Source organism: Mesoplodon densirostris, chromosome 16 (genome assembly GCF_025265405.1).
Source record: "Mesoplodon densirostris isolate mMesDen1 chromosome 16, mMesDen1 primary haplotype, whole genome shotgun sequence".
NCBI lineage: Eukaryota > Metazoa > Chordata > Mammalia > Artiodactyla > Ziphiidae > Mesoplodon > Mesoplodon densirostris.
In genome coordinates, this window is record NC_082676.1 from 57,103,136 (window position 1) to 57,126,644 (window position 23,509).

The window sequence follows — 23,509 nt, forward strand, 5'->3', positions numbered from 1 at the left end:
CTCACTCTTCAGAAGACCTGCCACTTAATGGCTCTAGGTTAACAAAGATGCACAGGTTCAGGAATGAAGTGAATGTCTGCAGTAAAAGCACTGGTGCCAGCAAGGCCCTGGGGTGGATCTAGTCTTCTACCTCGAGAAGCTACGCTGGGCGTGTGAAGTACTTCACTTACATCCTGTTTCTCCTCCCTTCACCCCCATGTAGCACAGTCGACGGGGAAAACAGACTCTAACCCAACAAAGGGGCAACTAGCATCACACCAGCCAGTGCTAATTCCAGCCTCTGTCTCACCCGCCACATCTCCTCTCTGGAACGGCTGGCCCTGCTTAGACGTGACCAGCATCGTCTCTTGCTTGAATGGCTCAAAGCACCTGGAGCCCAGACTCTCCCCTCCAAGGCTGGCCTTCTTCCATCCACTTCTCTGGGGAGCCCAGGAGGGGGAACTGTCCACAGAACAGATCTGATGCATTACCCTCCTCCTTAAAGGCCTTCCTTAGTTCCCCACTGACCAAACGCTTCACTGGGACCTTTGGACTCTGTCCCCAGGCTGCCTTTCAAGACCCTTCCTTAGTCAGTCCCCACATGTACCCCGGACTCCAGGACGCTGCACTGCAGCTACCTGAAGCTTTCTCAGCACGTCCTCCTGCTTCCTGCCTCTCTCGATTTGCACAAACTGCTCTCTCTTCCTGGAATGCCCTTCTGTGAGCTTCTGGAACACAGAGATCATGTCTTTGTCATCTGTGGATGACATCTAGAAAACATACTTGACTGAGGACAGTGATAAAAGAATTGGGATGACATATAACAACCTCCATTTATTAACTTTCCAGGCTTCAGACACCAGGCCACGTTTCTTTACCTGCATTATACCACTTAATCCTCTCTATCACCCTTGAGGAGGTTCTATATTATCCCCATCTTATAGATTTTTTTTTTTAATTGAGGCTCAGAGAGCTAAAGTAACTTGCCAAAGGTCACACGGCTCATATAGGGATTTGAGCCAAGGTCCTTCTGACTCAAAAGCTGTTTTGTTAATCACCGCGGGGTCAATCTGATATACTGATGACCACAGAACAGAACTTAAGCTACCTCGTCACTCCATGTAACAAAAGAAGTGGGGTTTTCTATGTTTAGTTCTGTAAGAGCTTATAGTGTGCAAGGCACTGAACACAGACCGCTATTTACCTTCCAAAATACCTGTTCTTCCCTTCTTCTGTTTTATTTAGGGTGACAATGTATCCTATTAAAAAATAAAAACACATTTCTCAGCATCCCTAACAGAATAAGTACAGGCCACTGAAATGTAGGAGAAACTATTTTGAGTGACTTGCAGGTAACCTCCTTAAAAGCAGTTGGCACACACTCTTTTTACCCTTCCCCTGCTTCACCCTTCCTGCTGCTGAGAATGTAGATGTAATGGCTAGTGCTCTAGCAGCCATCTTAGACCATAAAGGACCTTAGAAACTTAAGCCAGAAACACAGCAGAGCAACAGCGGAAGAGTAATTGACAAATACTCATTTGTTCATCTGACAAATTTCTGAGCTCTATTATGTGCCAGGCATTGCACAGGCCCCCAAGATAGATCCATCTGTGAACAGATGGGACAAAGCTCCCTGCCCCCACAAGGCCTACAGCGTAAGAGAAAAATGCAGTAACACCTGACTGTAATAAGTAACGTATCAGAAGATGATAAATCCTACAAAAAAAAAAAAAAAGAAAAAAGAATGGGGGAAGGGGAGAGATTGCACTATGAGATTTGACAGACCAATGACTGAATGAGGAGGAAAACAAGAATATTTCGTAAGACACAGTTAACTCCACTCCTAGCGAAACCACCTTGGGAAACGAAACAGCCTCACAAGATGGAGAAGAGCTGCAGGGACCATCTGCGGGTTTAGTTCAGCCCTAACAACTCCTTATTGCACGTTACCAGAAACGAGAGAAACGAACTCAAAGGAAAACCTGTTCCACACTAGCTGATCGTTTCTAAATTGCCTTTTCGGTGCGGCTCACGTGGGGGTTTAGTAGTTCAGCAGGTGGTGTTCCAGGACCCCCGCCCTCCGCTCCAACCGTGCAGCTCAGCTCTCAGCAAGGTTACATTTGGATCTCCCAAGAAAGACTGCATTTGAAGAAACAGTTCTGCTTAAAATAAAACATCCTGTGATGGCTGTTTGGCGCGAGCCGCGTGATGGTAGGTGAGCATCTCACGTGTCTGGGTCTGTGCCTTGTCTGCGTTTGGCACCCGGGACGAACTCGGTGAACTTTTGTTTGCTCGCGGAACAAATAAACTTTGCAAACTTCCAGAGCCACTAGACTTGACAGTTGTCTCTCTTTAAAGTGCATTACTGCTGCTGCCAAGAATATCTCCCCTCCGCTGAGCTTCCTGCTGCTCCCCTCCCCGGCTCCAAAATAACAAGAAGTTGCTTAGCAGTGATGTCATTGCCACTGTCACCGCCTGCAGGGCATTCACATGCCGGCTATATTTAAGACCCAGACTTCATGTTCAGTGACATGGAAATTGCCACCTTGTGAATCGTACCGGAAAGGCAAGATTTGAAAAATTATTTTCTACGGAGAACCAGCTTACCAACTCTGCCTCTTCCAAGGCAAAGGGGAAGAAGCCAGGGCGTTAAACTGAGCAAAGGGCCCCAGCCCCCGGGATCAGGGAGGTCCAGCTGTTTAACTTCAACCATTTCTCTCAAGTAACACGAACACCGATGTTTGCTCGGTAGCATCATCTCTCCCCCCGTCGGTCTCCTTTCCTGGGCTCTTCTGTTATCCCTCAAAGCCATTCTGTTATTTGTGTTTACTCCTCTAGACTTTTCTACCTACCTCTTGTTAGAAAAGACAGCAAATGGAGCATTGATGAATGGTAAACACGTTTCCCACCCCAGCAGACAATTATCGTAACCTTTTAATGAGAGTTCTATCACACTGATTGGTTTGGGTAATTTTTTATCTCCTCCTGCTTCTGTGCTTTGATGGGGAAAAGTGATGGGTTAAAGAAACATTTCAGACACAACCATCTCCCTTTTCCCTTAACAGCTGCCTGTTTTTTGCATCTTGATGAACCACCCAATTCCGTGTCTGGTGCACATTTTGTGGGGAACATCTGGCGCCAACTACTAACGGCTCTGCCGCTGAACCATTCCACGGTGGCATGTGCTTCAAAATGCAGATGTGCATGCAAAGATACCTTGCTGCTTACTCCCTAAAAATTTTAGTTCGTCAACAAAACCTGAGTCTTTGATTGGATTCGAGAAGCATTAGAGAAAATAAACAAGCACGTGGCTTTCTCCCTTGTGCGTGATTGCTTTAAGAGATGGTGCAGTGCTCCTGTTCCTCTGTCTGTTCCTGCGCATCATTTTCATCTGGAAAAAGTATCTAGGAAACTGACACAGGTCACAAACTTCTGAAAGGGTCATGAAGGAATGTATACGGCTCTCCAGCGTTCATGGTTCTAAGTTCAGACATGAATGCATTTGGCATTTCCATTCTCTGGCCTGTGAGGGATTCCCGCGTCTCTGCTCCCAAAAGAAAAATCAGCTGGGAAATCACTCATGCCAAGGATACCTGCATCTTCCACAGCCACAAAAGCAGAAGCCAAGTGGTGATGAATGATGATGGAACCAGCTAAAGCTCTAGTGGGTGGGTCCTCCTGCCTCACCCTGGAGCCAGAACCACATAACTTGTGCATTAAAGCCTTCGTATCCTTTGCCCCATGACCTCAGTCCTGGAATACAGGCTGAGGAAAGAAACTGACAGAGGCAGAATGAGCTACAGACAAGGGGATATCATCTGAGCCTTTATCTACAATCTCAGAAAACTAGAAGCAGCCTAAACACTGACCCACATGAAAACTGTGAAGTAAACTGTGGTGCGCTACACAGCCATTAAAAATGCCAAGGAAGCAGGCCCTCCATAGACTGATGGGGGAGGGGGGGATCAAGTCACCTCTTCTTGGAAAGGATTTTGGCAATATGAATCAAGAGTCTTTACAGGGCTTCCCTGGTGGCGCAGTGGTTGAGAATCTGCCTGCTAATGCAGGGGACACGGTTTCGAGCCCTGGTCTGGGAGGATCCCACATGCCGCGGAGCAACTGGGCCCGTGAGCCACAGCTGCTGAGCCTGCGCGTCTGGAGCCTGTGCTCCGCAACAAGAGAGGCCGCGATAGTGAAGAGGCCCGTGCACCACGATGAAGAGTGGCCCCGCTTGCAGCAACTAGAGAAAGCCCTTGCACAGAAACGAAGACCCAACAGAGCCAAAAATAAAAATATAAAAATAAATAAATAAATAAAGATTACTATTAAAAAAAAAGTCTTTACAGATACTCATACTTTCTAAAATGAGAATTCCACTTCTAGAAACCCAGCTCAAGATTTTTTTTTTAAATAAAAGAAGGAGTGGACAAAAAAATATGCTCATGGAAATACTAATTCTAAAAAGAGGGGAAGGGGGGAAATGGTTAGAAAAGGAAATGGTGTGAGAAACAAGGACATAACCCAACATGTAATTCTACATGGCCATCAAAAGTAATATCCACATAAGCGAATAGCATGAGGATATTTTACTTATATTTACTTATATTCTACTGGTTTTCAAAGCAGACCATCAACTTATGGATTCAGAATGCTCTGAATTATGTAAAATGAATGTACACATAAAATAAACTGGAATAAAACATATTAACAGTAATTGTGTCCAAGTGATTTTCTTCTTTCAACTTTTCTGTTCTTCCCAGACTTAAGGATTGTAATTTGTGCATTTCTTTTATATTCTAAGGGTAAAAATCTCTACTTAAACATAGTTTGAAGTCTACAGGGAAATACAAGAAAATATTATAAACAAAATAAAAATTGCCTGTATAAACCCTCCTACACTGTTGGTGGGGATGTAAACTGGTGTAGCCACTATGGAGAACAGTATGGAGGTTCCTTAAAAAACTAAAAATAGAGATACCATATGATCCAGTAATCCCACTCCTGGGCATATATCTGAAGAAAACTCTAATTTAAAAAGATACATGCACCCTAATGTTCACTGCAGCGCTATTTACAATAGCCAAGACATGGAAGCAACCTAAGTGTCCATCGACAGATGAATGGATAATGTGGTATATATACACAATAGAATATTACTTAGTCATAAGAAAAGAATGAAATAATGCCATTTGCAGCAACAGTGGATAGACCTAGAGATTATCATACTAAGTGAAGTGAGTCAGACAGAGAAAGACAAATATCATATGATATCACTTTTATGTGGAATCTGAAATATGACAGAGGGACTTCCCTGGCAGTCCAGTGGTTAAGACTCCACGCTTCCACTGCAGGGGGGCACAGGTTCAATCCCTGGTCAGAGAACTAAGATCCCACATGCTGCATGATGTGCCCCAAAATAAATTAATTAAATTAAATAAGGCATGAATGAACTTATTTATGAAACAGAAACAGACTCACAGACATAGAAAAAGAAAACAAACTTACGGTTACTAAAGGGGAAAGTGGGGGGGGGGATAAATTAGGAGCTTGGGATTAACAGATACACACCACTACATATAAAATAGATAAATAACAAGGTCCTACTATATTCAATATCTTGTTATAAGGTATAATGGAAAAGAATCTGAAAAAGAATATATATATGCGTGTGTGTGTGTGTGTGTGTGTGTATATATATATATATACACATAAAATTTATCACTTTGCTGTACACCAGAATCTAACACAACACTGTAAATCAACTCTGCTTCAATAAAAAAAAATTTGCATGGACACACTAATGGTGGTATAACTATGTAAAAATTGTACTTAAATGAACTAAGAAATAACTGTCATGCTAGGGTCGTGAGATTTGGGACTCTTTTTTCCATTTCAAGTTGTTATGTTACTTTTACAACTTAAAAGTAATTTTTTTAAGTTATCTTTTCCAACATTTTAAAAATAATTAATGTATTTATTTTTGGCTGCGTTGGGTATCTGTTGCCGTGTGCAGGCTTCTCACTGCCATGGCTTCTCTTGTTTCCGACCACGGGCTCTAGGCACGCGGGCTTCAGTAGCTGTGGCTCTCGGGCTCTAGAGCGCAGGCTCAGTAGTTGTGGCACACGGGCTTAGTTGCTCCGCAGCAGGTGGGATCTTCCCGGACCAGGGAACAAACCCATGTCCCCTGCATTGGCAGGCGGATTCTTAACCACTGCACCACCAGGGAAGTCCCAAAAGTAATTTTTCTAAGCACAAAAACAAGAACTTCCTCAAGAAATCTCACACTGGCCAGTCATGACTGAATTCCATCCCAGAATCCCCCTTGTGGGCATCTTACCAAAAAGCATTCAACCTGACGGTGGGCAAGCAAGGCAAGCTGCAGAATGATGGGTTCGTGTTAAAACCCACAAAAAGCAAGCCTGCATGTTGTTTATAGTTCAGTTAAAAATAAAATCAAAAGCAAAAATGACAAATGTTAATAGTGCTAATTCTTATAGTGGACCATAGCATGCTTTGCCTTCTTCAAACAAGCCAACAAACAAAAACTAACTCCAAACTTGGTTCTGAGATTTTAAAAAAATCGCAAGTGCCTTCACATCGTTCTAAGAGCCCAGGGGTTTTGAACCACTGAAATTCCCCTTTCAGATCATCACCAGCATCTGTGTGAGCCCTGGACACTCACAGCGGTGTGTGGCCTCGGGCAGCATCAGCACCACCCGGGAGCTTGTTACAAATACTTGCTCTCAGGCCCTGCCCAGGCCTGCGGAATCAGAGTCCGAGGTCCACCATGACCCACAGGTGCCTGGTGGACACGTTACGGTTTGAGACGTGCTGCTCTGAGCCACGGGCTGTCAACTTCGGCTGCACCTGAGCAGTCTGGGTCTTGCCTCCAGAGATTCTGATGTAATTGGTCTGGACAGCGGCCTGGTCGTAGCAGTTTTAAAAGCTCCCCTGGGGGCTTCCCTGGTGGCGCAGTGGTTGAGAGTCCGCCTGCCGATGCAGGGGATACGGTTTCGTGCCCCGGTCTGGGAGGATCCCATATGCTGTGGAGCGGCTGAGCCCGTGAGCCATGGCTGCTGAGCCTGCGCGTCTGGAGCCTGTGCTCCGCAACGGGAGAGGCCACAACAGTGAGAGGCCCGCGTACCGCAAAAAAAAAAAAAAAAAGCTCCCCTGGGACTTCCCTGGTGGCTCAGTGATTAAGAATCTGCCCGCCAATGCAGGGGACACGGGTTCGAGCCCTGGTCTGGGAGGATCCCACATGCCGCGGAGCAACTAAGCCTGTGCACCACAACTACTGAGCCTGCACTCTAGAGCCCACAAGCCACAACTACTGAGCCCACGTGCCACAACTACTGAATCCCACGTGCCTAGAGCCCGTGCTCTGCAACAAGAGAAGCCACCGCAATGAGAAGCCCGCGTATCGCAACAAAGAGTAGCCCCCACTCACCGCAACTAGAGAAAGCCCGTGCGCAGCAACGAAGACCCAAACGCAGCCAAAAATAAATAATAAAAAAAAAATTTTTTTTAAAGCTCCCCTGGTGACTGCAATGTATCTACAGCCAAGTCTAAATAAGGCATTTAGCTCCTCAGCCCAGAGAATCCTTTATTAGATAGTTAGTTAATCCGAGCAACAGCGGGCTAGATTAACTCCCAAAAGCAGCTCTTTGCAGCCTTGAATGGAGGAATAATTTACTTGCGCAAAACCGGTAGTAACAGTCACAGCTGGCTTTTACTAAGTACTTATGCAGGGTGCTCGCTGTGCGTAGCTCTTCTCGTGCATTATCTTTTGCGTATTGATAGTATCTAGAAGGGAGAGACTACTATGTCGCAGTTTTCTAGATGAGAAGCGTCAGGGGTGAAATGACCAGCTGAGATCACACATCTGGAAGTGGAAGGAGCCCTCGCAGGGCCCTCAGAGCGAGCGCCTCCCTTTTTCTGCACCCCACAGGCCTCACCCACCTTACTCTAGTCCCGGCTTTCAGAAGCTGGACTCCAGTCCAGGCTTGCCCCGGACTTCCTTCCAAGAATGGCCACCTCAACTGGAGCACAGGGAACTACTGGCCAAAAGGTTGAAGTCTGTGTTTACACAGTCCTCCCCTAATTTGCAGCACCTAGAGGTAGACAGCTGTCTCTGGTTTCTCTGACGGATCCAGCTTCACACAGAACAGGTGTTTGATGAGTGAATCAACCCATGAACAAATGAGTATTAACTAACCAACCACCTTTCCCCGGATCCCGGCAGCACTAAACTTCGGGAAACCAGCTCCTCCCCCCGTGCCATGCTGTCTCCTGCCCTGACAGGCGTGTCGTGTCCTCACCCCTGTCCCCACACGCCAGTCCCACCCCACGCACTCCGCTCTCCTTGGCTGCTCTGGTGTGAGTCACCAAGGACCTGTCAGCTGCTGACGAGAACGTGCGGGAGAAAGACGAAGAGCACAACTCCCTCAGCTAGTGAGACTCCGCCGAGCGAGAGCGCCAGCAACCCTGGGGAAGGCCGCTTCGGACCCAAGGAAGAGTGAGGGACGGGAGGGGCGGGGTGGGCCGGGACACCAGGAGCTCAACGGATAATTCCGTGTGGTCGGGGTTCGGTCCCTGGACAAGGATTCTAAAAGAGGGGCCACGTGAACATAGACCACAAGGCTCTTGAACACAAAATTCTGAAGGTACGTTTACAAACTTGAAGATGAGAACACTGCAGAAAGGGCTAGAGCGGTGATTCTGACTGGGAGTGGACACGGTTGTAAAGCTCTCCGGGTGACTGTAAGACATAGCGAAGCAAGGCCAAAGTGTCGAGATGCTTTCAGTCACCACAATGATAATGTGCTACCGGCACTGGGAGAACTAAGGCTATGAACTGTCCTGAAAGACAAGACAGTTGCACACAACCCAGAGCAAACGGCATCCTGCCATGCTTTCAATGGTCCTGACGGCCCATGACGTGGGTGAAAAGCTTGTCTGTCATCTGAGCCTGTCCTTGAATTCACTAACTACACACTGAATAAACCAGTTTTACCCTGGGGTCCACCATGCTCTGCTCTTTCACTTTCTGTACTTCTTCTAAAGAGTGACTTCTGACCTTACCGCCTTTAAATCCAAACTTATGCGTTTTAAGTAGGTATGAGCACTTAACTGCATCATGATTTTCTAGCAAAGCTCATGCCCAGCCAATATATATTGTAATCTACTTTGTATTAATATTATAAATTACTTTCCTATTATTTCTCCTTCATATTAGAGTTAGGGTGTTATACTGACTTTTAAAATTATTTGTGCAGGTAGGGTATGTTAGCTATGAATTTCAATTTCATTTCATTGATGAGTGAATCGACCAATGAACAAATGAGTATTAACTAACCAGCCATCTTTCCTGACAGGATAGTTAAAGGGGTTGGGTTTTTTTTTAAGGGATACTGGGCTAAAATTGAGAACTATATGTCTAACGATGCCAAAGTGGTTGGACTAGGCACTTGCTAACGAGGCCAAATTATATCAGACGTAAACATCCCACCCAGGAAAGACATGCAGAGACACTGGGATGACCTGAAGCCCAGATTTCACCATCACTCACGGGAGGGCTGGCTCCAGAACGACAATACCTCTACTTCAGGAAGCCTACAGTCTCCACATGTGACGAGGAGCTGAGCCCACCGCAGGGGTCGCCCATGCTCTGCCTCCCCGCCACTCACCCCCACCTGATGGGACATGCTCCCCGACTGTCCTGTAGAGGAAACGTCGCTGTCGCTTGTCCTTGCTCCGCGTGGCTAGGTGAGGAAAAGCGAGCCACCTCCTGGCTCCAGTGGGCACGTGACCCAGGGCCGGCAGCAAAAGTAACACATCCCACTGGGGAACTGAGAGTGAAGCCCGGGACTTTCTCCCCAGCTTTCGGGAAGATGTGCCCTCCTTCCACTGGGTGCCAAGCCAACGGGATTTATGCCTAGTGCTGCCAGGGGGCCCTCTTGTCACCACAGGAGAAGAGCAGGCCTGAGAATGAAGCTGTGAGCGAAGGAAAGAAAGGGGAGACACAGAAGGAAGCAGGTCCTGTAGGCACCCCCCCACCCCAAGCCCCTGGGTCCAGCTGGGCAGAGAGCTAGCTCTTCTCCGAAATTTTCAGTTATACAAGCCAATCAACAGCGCCAGTTTTCAGCGGGTTTCCATCACTTCATACTGAGAGATCTCACACTACCCACCTATCTTAATCGATAAGACTTAAGTAGATGGCTGAGGGGTTTCCAGAAAGCCACAAGTCACCAAGCTTGACCAGAACATCACCGTGGGGCAAATGACAACCAGCGACAGATCTGAAGCTAAGTTCAGCGTGACGGTTCTGTGCTGAGGGACAGCACCAACAGGAGGAGAGCTGTCAGGTGACCAAAGAGCTGACTTTCCTCAGTGAGACTCGGACCAAGTGCACCGTCACTGGCCCCATGGTCCCTGCACTCCCTCATTTAACCACTATTACAGAGCAGCTACTGTGTGCCAGGTGTGAGGCCAGGGACACGGAAGACAAACAAGGTAAAGCACGGAGGCTGCGGTCCTTGACCTCGTGGAGCTTACAGCCTAAAAGCAAACACAACACTGACACACAACTGACAATGATACAACTACAGCGGGACACTGGTTCTCATGGAAGGACAGCCACAGAGGGATGTGACCTAGCCAGTGGTGGGGCAGGAGATGGTGGGCAAAGCCTTCCGTGTCAGTGAGTGTTCCTGATGAAGCAAGAAACAGAAAACCCGAATCAAAATGGCTCAACTAGCAAAGGGGATTTACAGGCTCCAAGATGCTCGTTGCACGAGAAAATGGGTCAAGTGAAGGACCCACGAGATTCTGACCAAGCCTCAGCATCCCTCGCCAGGCCTGGCCAAGGCAGCAGCTAGGAAGAAGCAATCAGGAAACGCCCACTGAGCACTTATGATAATTTTCGAGCTACGCTGAGTGCTGTAGGAGCATGAGCTCGTGTAATCTCCCCCACGATCCTATGAGGAAGCATAACAGACAGGATTCATCTGCCCCCGCCTGCCCTGGGGACCTGGCAAGGCTGTCAGTCATGGCCTCTGCTCACTCCTGGCCACGACACGCCCAAGGAAGAGACTTCCTGAAATGTTACATACGGACATTGGAGAAAGAGTCTCTTCTCTCTGGATCCTGCAGGGGGCTTGGGGTCACACAGGTCATCTTTGCTGCTGAGTGCAGAGGCACTGAGACTGACATTAACACAGAGCCAAGAGCAGGGGGTGAAGAACACTGACCTCACTGACCTCACGGGAGCACCCAGGTCCAGGGACCAGTTCCAGCAACACAACATTCCCCTGCGGACCCGAGCTAATTTGGTTTGGGCTTCTGCCGCCAAAAGCATGAATAATAGTTAAGATTTTTTTTTTTTTTTTTTTTTTTTTGGTACGCGGGCCTCTCACTGTTGTGGCCTCTCCCGTTGCGGAGCACAGGTTCCAGACGCGCAGGCTCAGCGGCCATGGCTGACGGGCCCAGCCGCTCCGCGGCATGTGGGATCTTCCCGGACCGAGGCACGAACCCGTGTCCCCTGCATTGGCAGGCGGACTCTCAACCACTGCGCCACCAGGGAAGCCCAATAGTTAAGATTATTATGCCCCGGTTGTAACCGGAGATTTGAGAAACTACTGAGTGGCAGAGCCAGGAGTCTGTGCTGCTCCCCCTGCTGAGGATGAGACACGGCCCTTCCACACCAGCAGTGACCAAGACACATGCACAGCATCCTGCTTAACATCTCTGTACACGAGGTGTGGACAGGGCCCCACACCCACTACCCCCTTCAAACTTTTAAAGAGGAAGAACCAGAGTCTCAGAAGGGGGAGGGAATGACCCCAGTCACACATCTAGTAGAACGCCTCAGGAGGAGAAAAGCCGTGACAAAAGGGCACTCGGAAGGCTGGTTCCGACATGAGACACAGGCAGGAGAGGCCCTGAGCAGTGCTCTGTGGGATGATCCAGCGGGTTCTCAAGACACCTTCCTCACCCCCTCGGTCATCACGACAAGGAGGTCGCGTCACGGCCCCGGCAAGTTGGTAACTGAGGGAGTGATTTTACTCATACACAGAGAGAACAACTCGCTCTGACCCCCTAATAACCACACAAGGCAGCCTGGTTAGTCGGGACTCAGGACTGCAACAGAGAGAAGACCAGTCACAACCTGGCTCAAGTAACAAAAGGAATTCATTGGCTCACATAACTGACAAGTCCAGAGGAAAAGCAGCTTCAGGGAGGACGGGATCCAGGAGCTCTAACAGTATCATTAGGCCTGTTGGTTCCTCCCTCCCTCCCTCCGCCACTGTGTTGTCACCATGTGGGGTCAGGATCTTCCCGCACAGCACGAAGGACAGCTGCCAGCAGCCCCTGGCTTCCATCATATCCTCCCTTCTTGCTAGAATTGGCTCTTACCAGATCAGCTTGGCCACACGCCATCCTGTGACCCAACCATGGTGGCCAAGGGACGGAACAAGCTGACTGACCAGGCCAGCATCATCCGCCCTGCTCTGGAGCTCAGGTGGGGCAGTGGTGGGGTCATTCCTGCCAGAATGGGGAGAAGGATAAGCCGGCCAAGGAAGACTGGGGTAGTGTTTGTCCCAGGGTGGGTGTGATAGGCAGCCTCCAAGGTGGCCCCCAATGACCCCTGCTTATTGGTATTCCATCCATGTGTAGACCCCTCCCACGTTGAACCAGGGTTGAGCTGTGTGACAACAGAATATAGCAGATGTGATCATGTGTCATTTCTGAGATTGGATACAAAAGCCACTGTGGTGGCTTCCATGTTGGGTGTGTTCCCTTGCTCTTGGGTTACTCACTCCGGGAAGCCAGCCGCTAGGCTGTGAGCAGCCCTGTAGAGCGGCCCACATGGCAGGGAACTGAGGCCTCCTGCCAACAGCCATGGGAGGGAGCTGGAAAGTGGACCCTCCAGCCCCAGTCAAGCCTTCAGATGACCTCAGCTCTGGCCAACAGCTTGACCGCAACCTTATGAGAAACTGCACCATTCACACATTCTTCACTCATAGAAACTGTAGAGGATCCTCAACGTTCACTGTTTTAAGCTGTCAGGTTTGGAGATAATTTGTTACACAGCCAGGGGTAAATAATACGAAGAGCAGAAGCAGAAAATGTCCCTGCAATAAGCCCACAACCTTGTCCACTTGCTTCCCTCAAAGGTACTTCTGCTCTGGTAAATGTGTGTTTTCTTTCTGCTAACATCTGTCTCATAGCTTGAGCTTTCTTTTTTTTTTTTTAATTGAAGTATATATAGTTGATTTACAATGTTGTGTTAGTTTCTGCTAAACAGCAAAGTGATTCAGTTATACACATATATATATTCTTTTTCATATTCTTTTCCATTTCATAGCCTGTTTATCACAGGATATTGAATATAGTTCCCTGTGCTTATACCATAGGACCCTGTTGTTTAGCTTGAGTGTTCTTAATTCCACAGGAAATAAGGCAATCAATTATTCAGGGAATGAGACATACCGACCCTGAACAGCAACTGATTACAATGCCTCCGCCCAGCAAGGAGCAGCTGCTTGGTGCCACAAAGGCACTGGGCTGGCTATATGACCTTGCTCTTTGTTGAGCCATGACAGCACGAAAGGAAAGCCATTAATTTTGAGCAAAATGAATGTGTACTAAAACGCTAGGTTTGCTCAGGGATGTTCCCATTTTTACAATTCTACACTCAGAGCCAGTAAGCCCCACATACACCCAAACACGCTTCTTAGCATTAGCATACTCACGGCAGAAATAATTTCACTTTCTTGAGTTGGAAATAACCTAATTCTTAATTCTTTCTGCACCACTGCCGTTAAAATACAACTATTGATTAGGCAAGGTTTCTTAGTAATATAATTATTATACTAGAGAAAAATGATAACGATAGTTAACATTTTTGAGCATTTATGAAGCACATTCATGGAGCCGACATATGGTCTGTCATTTTATCATGTAACCACTCTATGAGGTGGAGACTTCTCTTATCCTCATTTCATAGCCAAGGAAAAAGAGACAGAGAAGTTAAGTAAGCTGCTTGAGGTCCCACAGCTACTAAGCAGCAGAGCCATGATTGGACCCGCAGGATCCAACGCCAGAGTCCGTGCCACCAACCACTAGGCTAAACCACCCGCATTATGAAACCTGCCACTTGGCCACGTGGGGACCTAGAACGGAGCAGCCCTGGTGCACTCATGTGGGCCTCGCCTCCAGCCTGTGACCCTGCGACCCTGCACATCCTGCCTGTGTCCCTTCGGTGACAGCACCCCCCAGCCCCCAAGCCACAACTGACCAAGAGGGTCCATCACCTGAAAACACTGACAGCTGCTCCTCCTGCAGCCAGAAGCCCAGAGAAAGTTCTGACAGTGTGGCAGAGGTCAAGTCTGTCTGCAACACGCCAGCAGTTGAGTTTTTCAAAACTTACACATCCCACTGCTCTGTTTGCTTTCTTCCTGTTTTCTCCTTCTGAAGTGTTTGCCTGCTTTATACATGTTCCTTCTACCTGCAAACTGCAAACTTTCAGGCACCTTAAAAGCTCAGCTACCCACTGCTTAAATGGGGAGGCTTCAGATTACAAACTTGCTCAGTTAAGAAGTTATTTTTTTCTATTCCATTCATGGGCTAAATAAAATTTACCCCAAAATTATCATATACTCAAAATACATTTACTGTAAAACACACTCCAATAGCACATCGCTGCCCAGCGCCTTATGGACTTTCACACACACACTCCTCCTCATTGGGCCCGCGCAGGGGGATAAGATCATCCTCTCCATTTCATAAACGAGGAAACGCATGCTTGTGGCAGTGAAGCAGTTCACCCAAAACGCACAATTTGCAAGCAGTGGAGCAGGGACTCAAGGCTGAGCTGGCTCCTAACACAATAAAAATGACAGGCGACAGAAGTCTGTCTTTCTTTGATGATTCAGAACCCAAGTCTCCACAGACTTCAGTCTTTATGACAACATAAAACACAATTACACCACAGAACCCTAGCATGGCCAGGTAAGATGCAGGTCCGGTTGAGAAAACGCCAAGTTAGGCACCTGGGACCATATTTATCATAGTCATTTAATGGTCTGTGATGCTCCTGAGATGTCATTTTCAAATGTGAACAAAGGAGAGAAGTTCAAATTAAAATTAAACATGGGATCACGGCGCCAACTTTCAGTTACATGTATACAGCAATTACATTAGCGCCACTCACACCCGCTGACAGCACGAGGATGGTAAATGCTGCTTCTGTTGGTTTACTTAACCCTGGGCTCCCCTGCACATCCACAAGTCAGGTTTATCTCCTGGTCTAATTTTAAAGTAGTTTTAAAGAATGACCTGATAAACTGCTTATTTTTACCTAAAATGGGGAAAAAAACTGGAACTCAAGTGTCCAGCAATCAGAAATGATGATTTTAATATGGTGCATTAACTCAATGAAATGCCACGTCCAGGCATATAGAAATGGTGACCATGAAGCTTCAGTGGTGGAGGGAGGTGGCCTAAGAAGTGACAGGCTGGAGATTTTAAGTACAGTACATAAAAATACGTTTGCATGTGAACAAATTCAGTAAAAACGCATGTTATAATGGGAGTTGGGAGCTTGGCGGGGGGCTGCTGCTTTACAGTTCTCATTATTAATAAGATATAAACAAAGTCACAGAAAAGGAAATATAATAAGATGGCTCAAATAAAAAGAGGTTCAACCGTACTCTGAATTAGGGGAATGCAAGTCAAAAATATTCTGCCAGCGCTGCTTTCCCCTGTGATTTAATCAAAGACCCCAAAGTCGGATCCGTCCCAGGGGGCAGGGCTGTGCTGGGTGAGGGCCAGCCTCCCTGGAGGGCAGCTTGATGACCTCTATCCAACTCAGAAAGGCACTGTGCTTTGACCCAGCAATTCTACTTCCAGGAATTTCTCTGGCAAACAGAGTCATATTGGGACAAAATAACAAATGCGAAGGTTATTATTATTAGAAGAGGCAAACGGCTAGAAGCAACTGGGATGCCTGGCTGTTGGCGTGCCAGCCAAATGAATCCTGGTGCAGGCGGGCAATGAGGTATCGGGAGCTGTTAGAAAGATGGCAGCTCTGTGTACCCAGCGCAGAACAATCTCTAAGCTGTGGAGGGAGTGGGGTGTAGGATACGTGACCATTTGTATCAAGGCAGAAAGGAAGGAGGGAAGGGAAGTGAAAAGAAGAAAAAGTTCGTGCGTCCGAATGTACACATCTGCTCACGGAACACACAGAGCATCCCTGGGACGGCAACACTGCCCACCTCCAGGGGCGAACCAGGTGGCTGGGGGTGGCGGAGTTTAACCATTTGTACCTTTTGGATATTGAACCATGTGCATACATACTATTCAGTATTTAATGTAGTAAGTTAAAATTTCAGATGCATAGATTTTATTTCCATTGGTCACTTTTTTTTTTTTAGTTAAAAAGTATTGATGAAAGGTGTGCTTGGGGTTTGAACAAAGCCTCCCCGCCAGTCCCTCTGCCCTCCCCTACCTTGCCAACGCCTGGATCTTTGTGACGTGCCGCTCCTCCTGCTCGGCCACCTTCCGTTTCAAGGTGTCGACCTCTTGGCGGAGCACGGCCGAGTGCTCCATCTCACCGTCAAGCAGGTTCCGCAGTGACCTGGGAAGAGGAGGCCCACCTGCTGTCAACCCGGAGTCCGTGGAGTCAAATCTTAGTTCATTCATCTTCCACAAGGCTCTGCATAAACTGCAGTTCAAGTCCATCTCATATAAACTGATCTGAGGAGATACCAAACTCTGCTCAAGAGCCTCTGAAGCATAATTAGGATGAGTCCCCGGGGAACCATCTGTGGCCTGGCTCTGTGGCCCTGAGAGCCTGTGGGCAGCTTAAATCAAGGGAAAACAATGAGCTGAGCCAATCCCAGGCAAGCCCCCTTCAAGACATCCCACGCAGAGATGCAGCACATTCAACCGAGACGTTCTGTCACAGCCACGCTGCGTAGGAGATTCAACAAAGGAAAGGATGCCAGGACAGGCCAAAAGAACAACCTAAACCACAACAGCAGAAGACAGGCTCCGGTTATCTGACAGACAACGGGAGTCTCATTTCTCCTTCTGCCACAAAGCACACCTTACCCCTGCTCCATCGCCACCTCCGGGTTAAACAAGCATATAGAGTATCTCATGGAGCTATACAATTTGACATTGCATAGAACGTGTTTTATATTACATTTGGAGTGTGTTAACCTCCAGAACACATTCACTTGCGTATCTATCATCCTTGGTCTTAAACAGCAGAGAAGACAGAAGCTCTTCCAGAAATAATCACAAGTTACCACCTGGAAATGAGTCAAGCAGGGTTCTTCGGACCATCTACGTCACTGGACCTCAAATGGCTATTTCTATAGAACATTTACTAACTTTGGTGCAGCTACATCCTAAATCTAGAGGACACTTGCCACGTGACATCAGAACATAAGCAAAAGTGTCTGAACCTGCCCACCCGCTGCTCACTGAACCCCCACCCCACCCCAAGACGTGTGTTCCTGGAAAGTTTTGAGAAAATTCCCCTCTTGGGGCCTGGAAATCCCCCAACACAAACACAGTGTGATTTTTTTTCTCTTGCTGGGAAGGAGAAGAAATTACCAGACAGTGATGACTGTTCGTTACAAGGTAAGACAAAACCTATGGCTTTTTCCAAGATAATGGCCCCAGCTGGATCAAGGAAAAAGCATCCTACAATGTCTACAGCCTGCCACTGGAATTTATTTTCGTTGGAAAATAGCACTGTCTGAAGATTCCTTTCTTAAAAAACTCTTTTGTTTTCCAAATCACGCTTATTTGCTTTTCTATGCTTCCATAAAGGATGAGGGAGAAGCTTGTCAAGCAGGGCCCAAATCGAGGCTTAAAAAGGAGAATCACGACTGCATGTCACTAGGGACACAATTCCTGCTCTGAGTACAAGAATAAGAGGGTGACATGAGCATACACACTCACTCACACACACACACACACACACCCGTCCCCCGGCCCCCAGGGAGGCAGCCTGTCGTACTCGCAGAGCCTCGGCAGATAACTGCAGGCAAACCCCTCTACTGAGCACCCTGTAGCCAAGACAAGGTTCTGGCAGTGGAGGAGCTCACGTCTGGGCAGCCAAGCAGTAGCAGCATGGCTAATACCTGGCTGGCATCTAGCCCTGGTTTCAACAGGGAATCAAAATGAATAAGACCCTTTGGCCTCTCGGTGCCTGCAACTAGGCTTTTGGGGAAGTCAAAAGACTCCAAATGCCATCTTGCCCTATGTGTCCCTGACCTGAGAAAATTTTAAGTATTCTAGTGCTTGGAACATGACGGGTAGACCCTGAATTAAAGGTTACCCGCTACTTAGGAGGGTCGCACGGTGATAGCTATGGGGATGGACCTTCTTTTTGAGGTAGTGAAAATGTTCTAAAATTCTGGTGATGGTCGCACATATCTGTGAATATACTAAAACCCATTGAACTGAGTACTTTAAATAGGTGAATGATATGTGAATTCTATCTCAAAGGCTGTTTTTTAAAAAAAGAATTAAAAAATAAAAAAGATGGCTTTACAAATTCTCAGTTTGTTCTAAGATAGTGCGAGGATCATACGCTTTTCATTCCTTGCTAACACTCAAGCCATGATATATATGCTAAAGTGGTACATCCCAGACCAAAAAAATAAGAAATCACTGGTCACAACTCTGCCAATAAAGCAAAACTTCCTTCACGGTGATATTCTCTCTGCCCCAGATGTAGAATGTCCATGGTAGACTGCCCCTCAAGCACGGAGCTCTCGATACCTGTTCTCTTCTTCCAGCTCATCCTTCCTGGTCATCATGGCCACGATGGCCTGTCGCAGTTCACCTAAGGAAGAAAGCCAAGTCCAAGTTAACCGGCAGATCCCGCCTGCTACACCACATCGGTCTGGATTATGTGCTATTTAGGGCCACTTGTCTAGACAAGTTCCCTTTTCCCTTTCAAAAATAATTCCTATACAGTCTAAGAGATCCAGTGGGCTCAGTCAATCACTCTCATTAGCCACACAAAACCCAAAGGCAGAGCAGGATGAGAATAACTGTGGAGGCGTTTCCTTAGTGAATATAATCAGCTGCTACAGAAGAAACAGGCTGGTAATTTCTAAGCACTTTTCCAAGTCTCTACTACTGGACAGCAACTGTTTTGAACAAGAGTATGTTCCCAGTTACAGCTGTTTATCAACCGCAGATCAGACAGCAGATCACATGACAACTGACTCCATACCCACACAGAAATACTCAAGTTCACTAACAGATTTGGTTTTCCTGCGCTGACTCCCATAGACTCTGAAGCGGGGTGGGGCCTCTCCAATGCACAGTCCATAATTACCTATAGGAGTGACTCTCCTGACATCGTCAACGTTGGAAAGCATTCACTGATAGAAAATCACCCCTTTAAAATCAGTAAGCGCCCAAGTTTCCCATCTACATCAAAAACTTGTCACTGTCCACCCACGGTGGACTGTTTACCATAACTCTCAGATCTCAAGACCAGGAACTTGTGAATTTCTCCTGGAGAGCCAGTTTTGTTTTATTTTTTTCCCTAAGGAACCCTGTGAACTTTATGTCCCTCTTGGGACTGGCTGTGAGGAAGCTCACAGCCAAAGTTACAAGTCCAGTGAGTGCACGTGGCCCTGTGGCCACCACGACGTGTCCCAACCCTCCCTCTGATCGCCAACCTGTATTTCCACCTGGTGCCAATTTACATATAACCCATCTCACTCTATTTTTTTCAATCTGTTTTAATATGCTGCTTCAGGTCCTCTTTTGGGAAGAAGTATGGTTTTTGGTTTCTTTTTTTTTTTTAGCTAAAATTTGAACGCTTCTACTTGCCGAGCTCTGTTCAAAGCCCACACTGGCGCTATCTTGTTTAGTCCTTTACACACACCTAAGAAACACTACCCCACACTGCTGGGGTACAAATACGTTGGAAAGGAGGGGGAAATGGGGGAGGAAGAGGACACAGATAAATAGGCAGGTCCCTCGGTCCCCTTATACTCAGAATGCCCGGGCACAAAGAGACCCACCAAAGACCCTGAGGCAAGAAATAGGTCCCAGGACCCATGCTGCCCTCAGGCTGCTACAGAGGAAATAAAAGCCCACAGCCCAGGTCCCAGGGGAAGAAAGAGAAGGAGGGGAATCTTGGGGGCTCCTCCTCAGCTTCTGGGTCAGACACCAGAAGCCACTCTGTTCAGAAGAGATGGGACAAAAAATAGACCCTCCCTGTCTTTTCTGACCCAGAGCAGCCATGTGGGCTGTGTCACAAGGACACGACTAGGAGGTCCAGGCCCTGGCTTCCCCACGGCACGTGTGACAGCATGAAACCTGCGGGTCACACAGTGAGGAACTGGGCCTCCTAAGGTGCTGAGGAGGAGGCGTGTCTGAGGTGTCCCTCTCCTGGTGTCACCAAGGAAGATTCAAAATTCACTGGGTCGAGGCGAACTTACTGAGCACCTACAAAGTCCAAGCCCTGCTCTCGGCACTGTGGGCAGAGGGTGAACAGAGGAGGCCAAAGTCTCTACCTGCAGCAGGCAGGCCTCCTCCCCAGAAGAGGGACAAACAAAGCAGCATGGAGCAGTCGTGGCGACAAGACATGCAAGGAGGAAAGCCCGGTGCGGTACACAGACGGGTGGTGGGAGGATGCCACTTCCTGGGGTGCTCCGGGAAGGCCTCTCTGGGGGACAACATGACAGCAGAGGCCCGAGGAAGGGAGGGAGCCCGCGGGCTGCTCTGTGGAGGGAAACACTCCACAAGGCACAAGGCATGTGCAAAGGTGCAGGGACAGGTGTGAGCTTGGTCACATGAGGATGGCAGGGTGACCCGAGGAAGGCGGGAGGCCCACGTGGCCCTGCCCTCAGGGAGCTTGGAAGCTCGAGGACTCATGATAATTCTAACGCCCACCAGCTAAGCGCTCCGGGTACACTGTCTCCTTGGTGCCGCAGGGCAACTCTATGGAAGCTATCTCTGAGTCCCTTTTACAGGCCTGCTAACAGGCTCAGGGAGAGGAAGTGTAAAGACACAACTGGAATCTGAGTCCAAATCTGTCCAATTCCAACCTCTGCACTTGACCCCAGGAAACAGCAATAATTACCATCACTCACATGCAGGGATGTAAGAGCTACTATTTCATCGACAGCGCACAGTGACATTAAGCCAGAAGAACGAACCTGAGAGGTAATTAAATAAGCTGCACAACCACACACCTTTACATGTCAGAGCTAGGAGGGAAACCGAGGCCTCCAACTGGCTGGGGAGAAGACCCTGGCCCGTGGGACGTGTGTGCTGTGTCCAGAACCAAGGCTGCTGAGTGGCACAGGTCCAGGTAACAAGGCTGCAACCAGGACCCCTGGGGGCTCAGTTTCTGGCACAGGTTGTAGGACCAGAGCCACACAGGATCCTCTGCACTTTTCGCAAGGTCTGAAAATTTGCAAAAGGGAAACAATGGGCAGAAAAAGCATTTCCAGACATGATACTACTAAAGGTTAGAACGAGCAGGGAGAGGGCAAGGCTGGGAAGAACAGAGGGAAGGAGGGTTAGGCCCTGGCAGAGATTTTTGTTCTGTTTTGTTTTTTAATTTTTATTGGAGTATAGTTGATTTACAATGTTGTGTTAGTTTCAGATGTAGAGCAAAGTGAATCAGTTATACATATACGTATATCCACTCTTTTTTAGGCTCTTTTCCCATATAGGTCATTACAGAGTACAGAGAAGAGTTCCCTGTTCTTTACAGTAGGCCCTTACTAGTTATCTGTTTTATCCTCAGCAGAGTTAATCAGCCTAAAGAGATAGGAAAGAGGCTGAGCCATTGCCCTTCAGTCCCGGAGGGAAGAGAGCTGACAGCGACACAGATAAAGCCACCGCGAGCTGCCTGCCCAGCCACGGGCTGCCTGGGGTTACAACGGCCCTCCCAGCTCACACATTCATTCATTAGTAAACATCTACTGAGCACCTAACTACTGGGTACAAGGCACCTTCCCCAGGGGAGAGTCAGGCTCCCGACTTACCTAAGGAAGGAGTCCTTAACAGAGGATTTCTTAATGGAGGACGACCACACACATTCACATGTGCCTACGAGGAGACAGTCTGTTTGACTTTGCATTCTGAACGTGACCAGGTAATGAGGGCCCTGGCTCTCAGCCTCTCTGAGCCTTCCTGTCAGGCACCAGGGGTGAACGGCACCCACCTTCCCACCTCCCTGGGATGCTGTAAGGTTCAGAGGAGAGACTAGACAGGACAGCACTAACTAAGTCAAGGCGCTGCCTGTCGTGGACGGCAGTGGGGAGCACTAATAATCTAGAAGAACTCGACGTAATGCTAGATTTCACATTTCTAACTAAAAACACTGATAAATCTGTAAAAACAAAAACCAGCCAATAATTTAATCCCATGACACCACAGCCGTGGGGGAAAAAAACAAAAACTCAAGACTTAATATATCACTGAAGACAGGCCAGGTAGTGTCTCTTTGGTTCTTATCTTCAAGAAACCCAGAGCAGGTGGCAAGGCTGCAGCCAGGTACTGGAGATGCAGCCTCGGGAAACTGCTCCTTTACTCCAAGGCCTGTTTGAAATCTGAATCTTCTAACGAGGACTTCTTCTGGAGTTCTCAACTGGCCGAAACTTCTTATGGGAGCAAAGGACTGGATAGTCATCATTGCAACACGAGGCTAGAAGAAGTGATTTTTTTTTTTTTTTAACATAGACTCTTTTGTAAAGCGGTTTTAGGTTCCCGGCAAAATCGGGAGGAAGGTACAGAGGTTTTTTCGTCCACCAGCAGCGCCTACGCGTGCACAGCCTCCCTCATTATCAACAACGCCCACCAGAGTGGGACATTTGCTGCAACTGATGAACCCATGCTGACCCATCATAATCACCCACAGTTACATCAGGCTTCGCTCTTGGTGTTGCATATTCCATGAGTTTGGAAAACTATGTGACAACATGTACCCCCCATGACAGTACCATACAGAATAGTTTCACTGCCCTAAAAATCCTCTGTTCTCTGCCTGCTCATCCTCCCTCGCCACTAACCCCTGGTGAAATCTCCTCTTAATCAAAGGAATCATGCCAGCCTTCTGTTCTGCAGCGCATGGCACACGTGTGCCTGATTTACACTAATGAGCCACGTGCACTGGATGTAAGTGGGATGAGAGCTTGGCAGAGCACACGTGCCCAGCACACGCACACCCACCACCACGGCGCTTGGCACCGGGTGCCCTGGACCCAACAGGACAGGAGGGTCGTGCTCCAGGGCCCTCAGTCCTGTGGCTGTGCCGAGCCTGTCCTGGAGGGGGCAGCTCACTGCCCACGAACACGATCCTTATGCTGAGATACTGGTGTCATGCCCTCTCCTGGCGTCACCAGGCGTCACCAACCCCTTTACCTGGCCTCTACTGCAGACAGCAATCCACCTGGGCCAGGAGCCTGTGACAGAGCCTTCTCGAGGGACTTCCCCCGAGGGATGTGACCGTACTATTTCGTCCCTCCCCACAAAC

General features: G+C 48.0%; 1 protein-coding gene across 2 annotated transcripts in view; it reads right to left on the minus strand.

Annotated features, from left to right (window-relative positions):
* The window catches only part of SNX29 (sorting nexin 29), a 564,284-nt gene that overhangs the window by 409,377 nt on the left and 131,398 nt on the right, over positions 1 to 23,509 (minus strand). For both annotated transcript variants that reach the window (XR_009530118.1, XM_060078037.1), the window contains exons 12-13: positions 18,781 to 18,844; positions 16,490 to 16,618 (exon numbers count right to left, since the gene is read on the minus strand). Coding sequence is in view for 1 of the 2 variants with exons in the window: in XM_060078037.1 (XP_059934020.1) it covers positions 16,490 to 16,618; positions 18,781 to 18,844 (193 nt within the window). In the remaining variant the exon portion in view is untranslated. The remainder of the gene's footprint in view (positions 1 to 16,489; positions 16,619 to 18,780; positions 18,845 to 23,509) is intronic.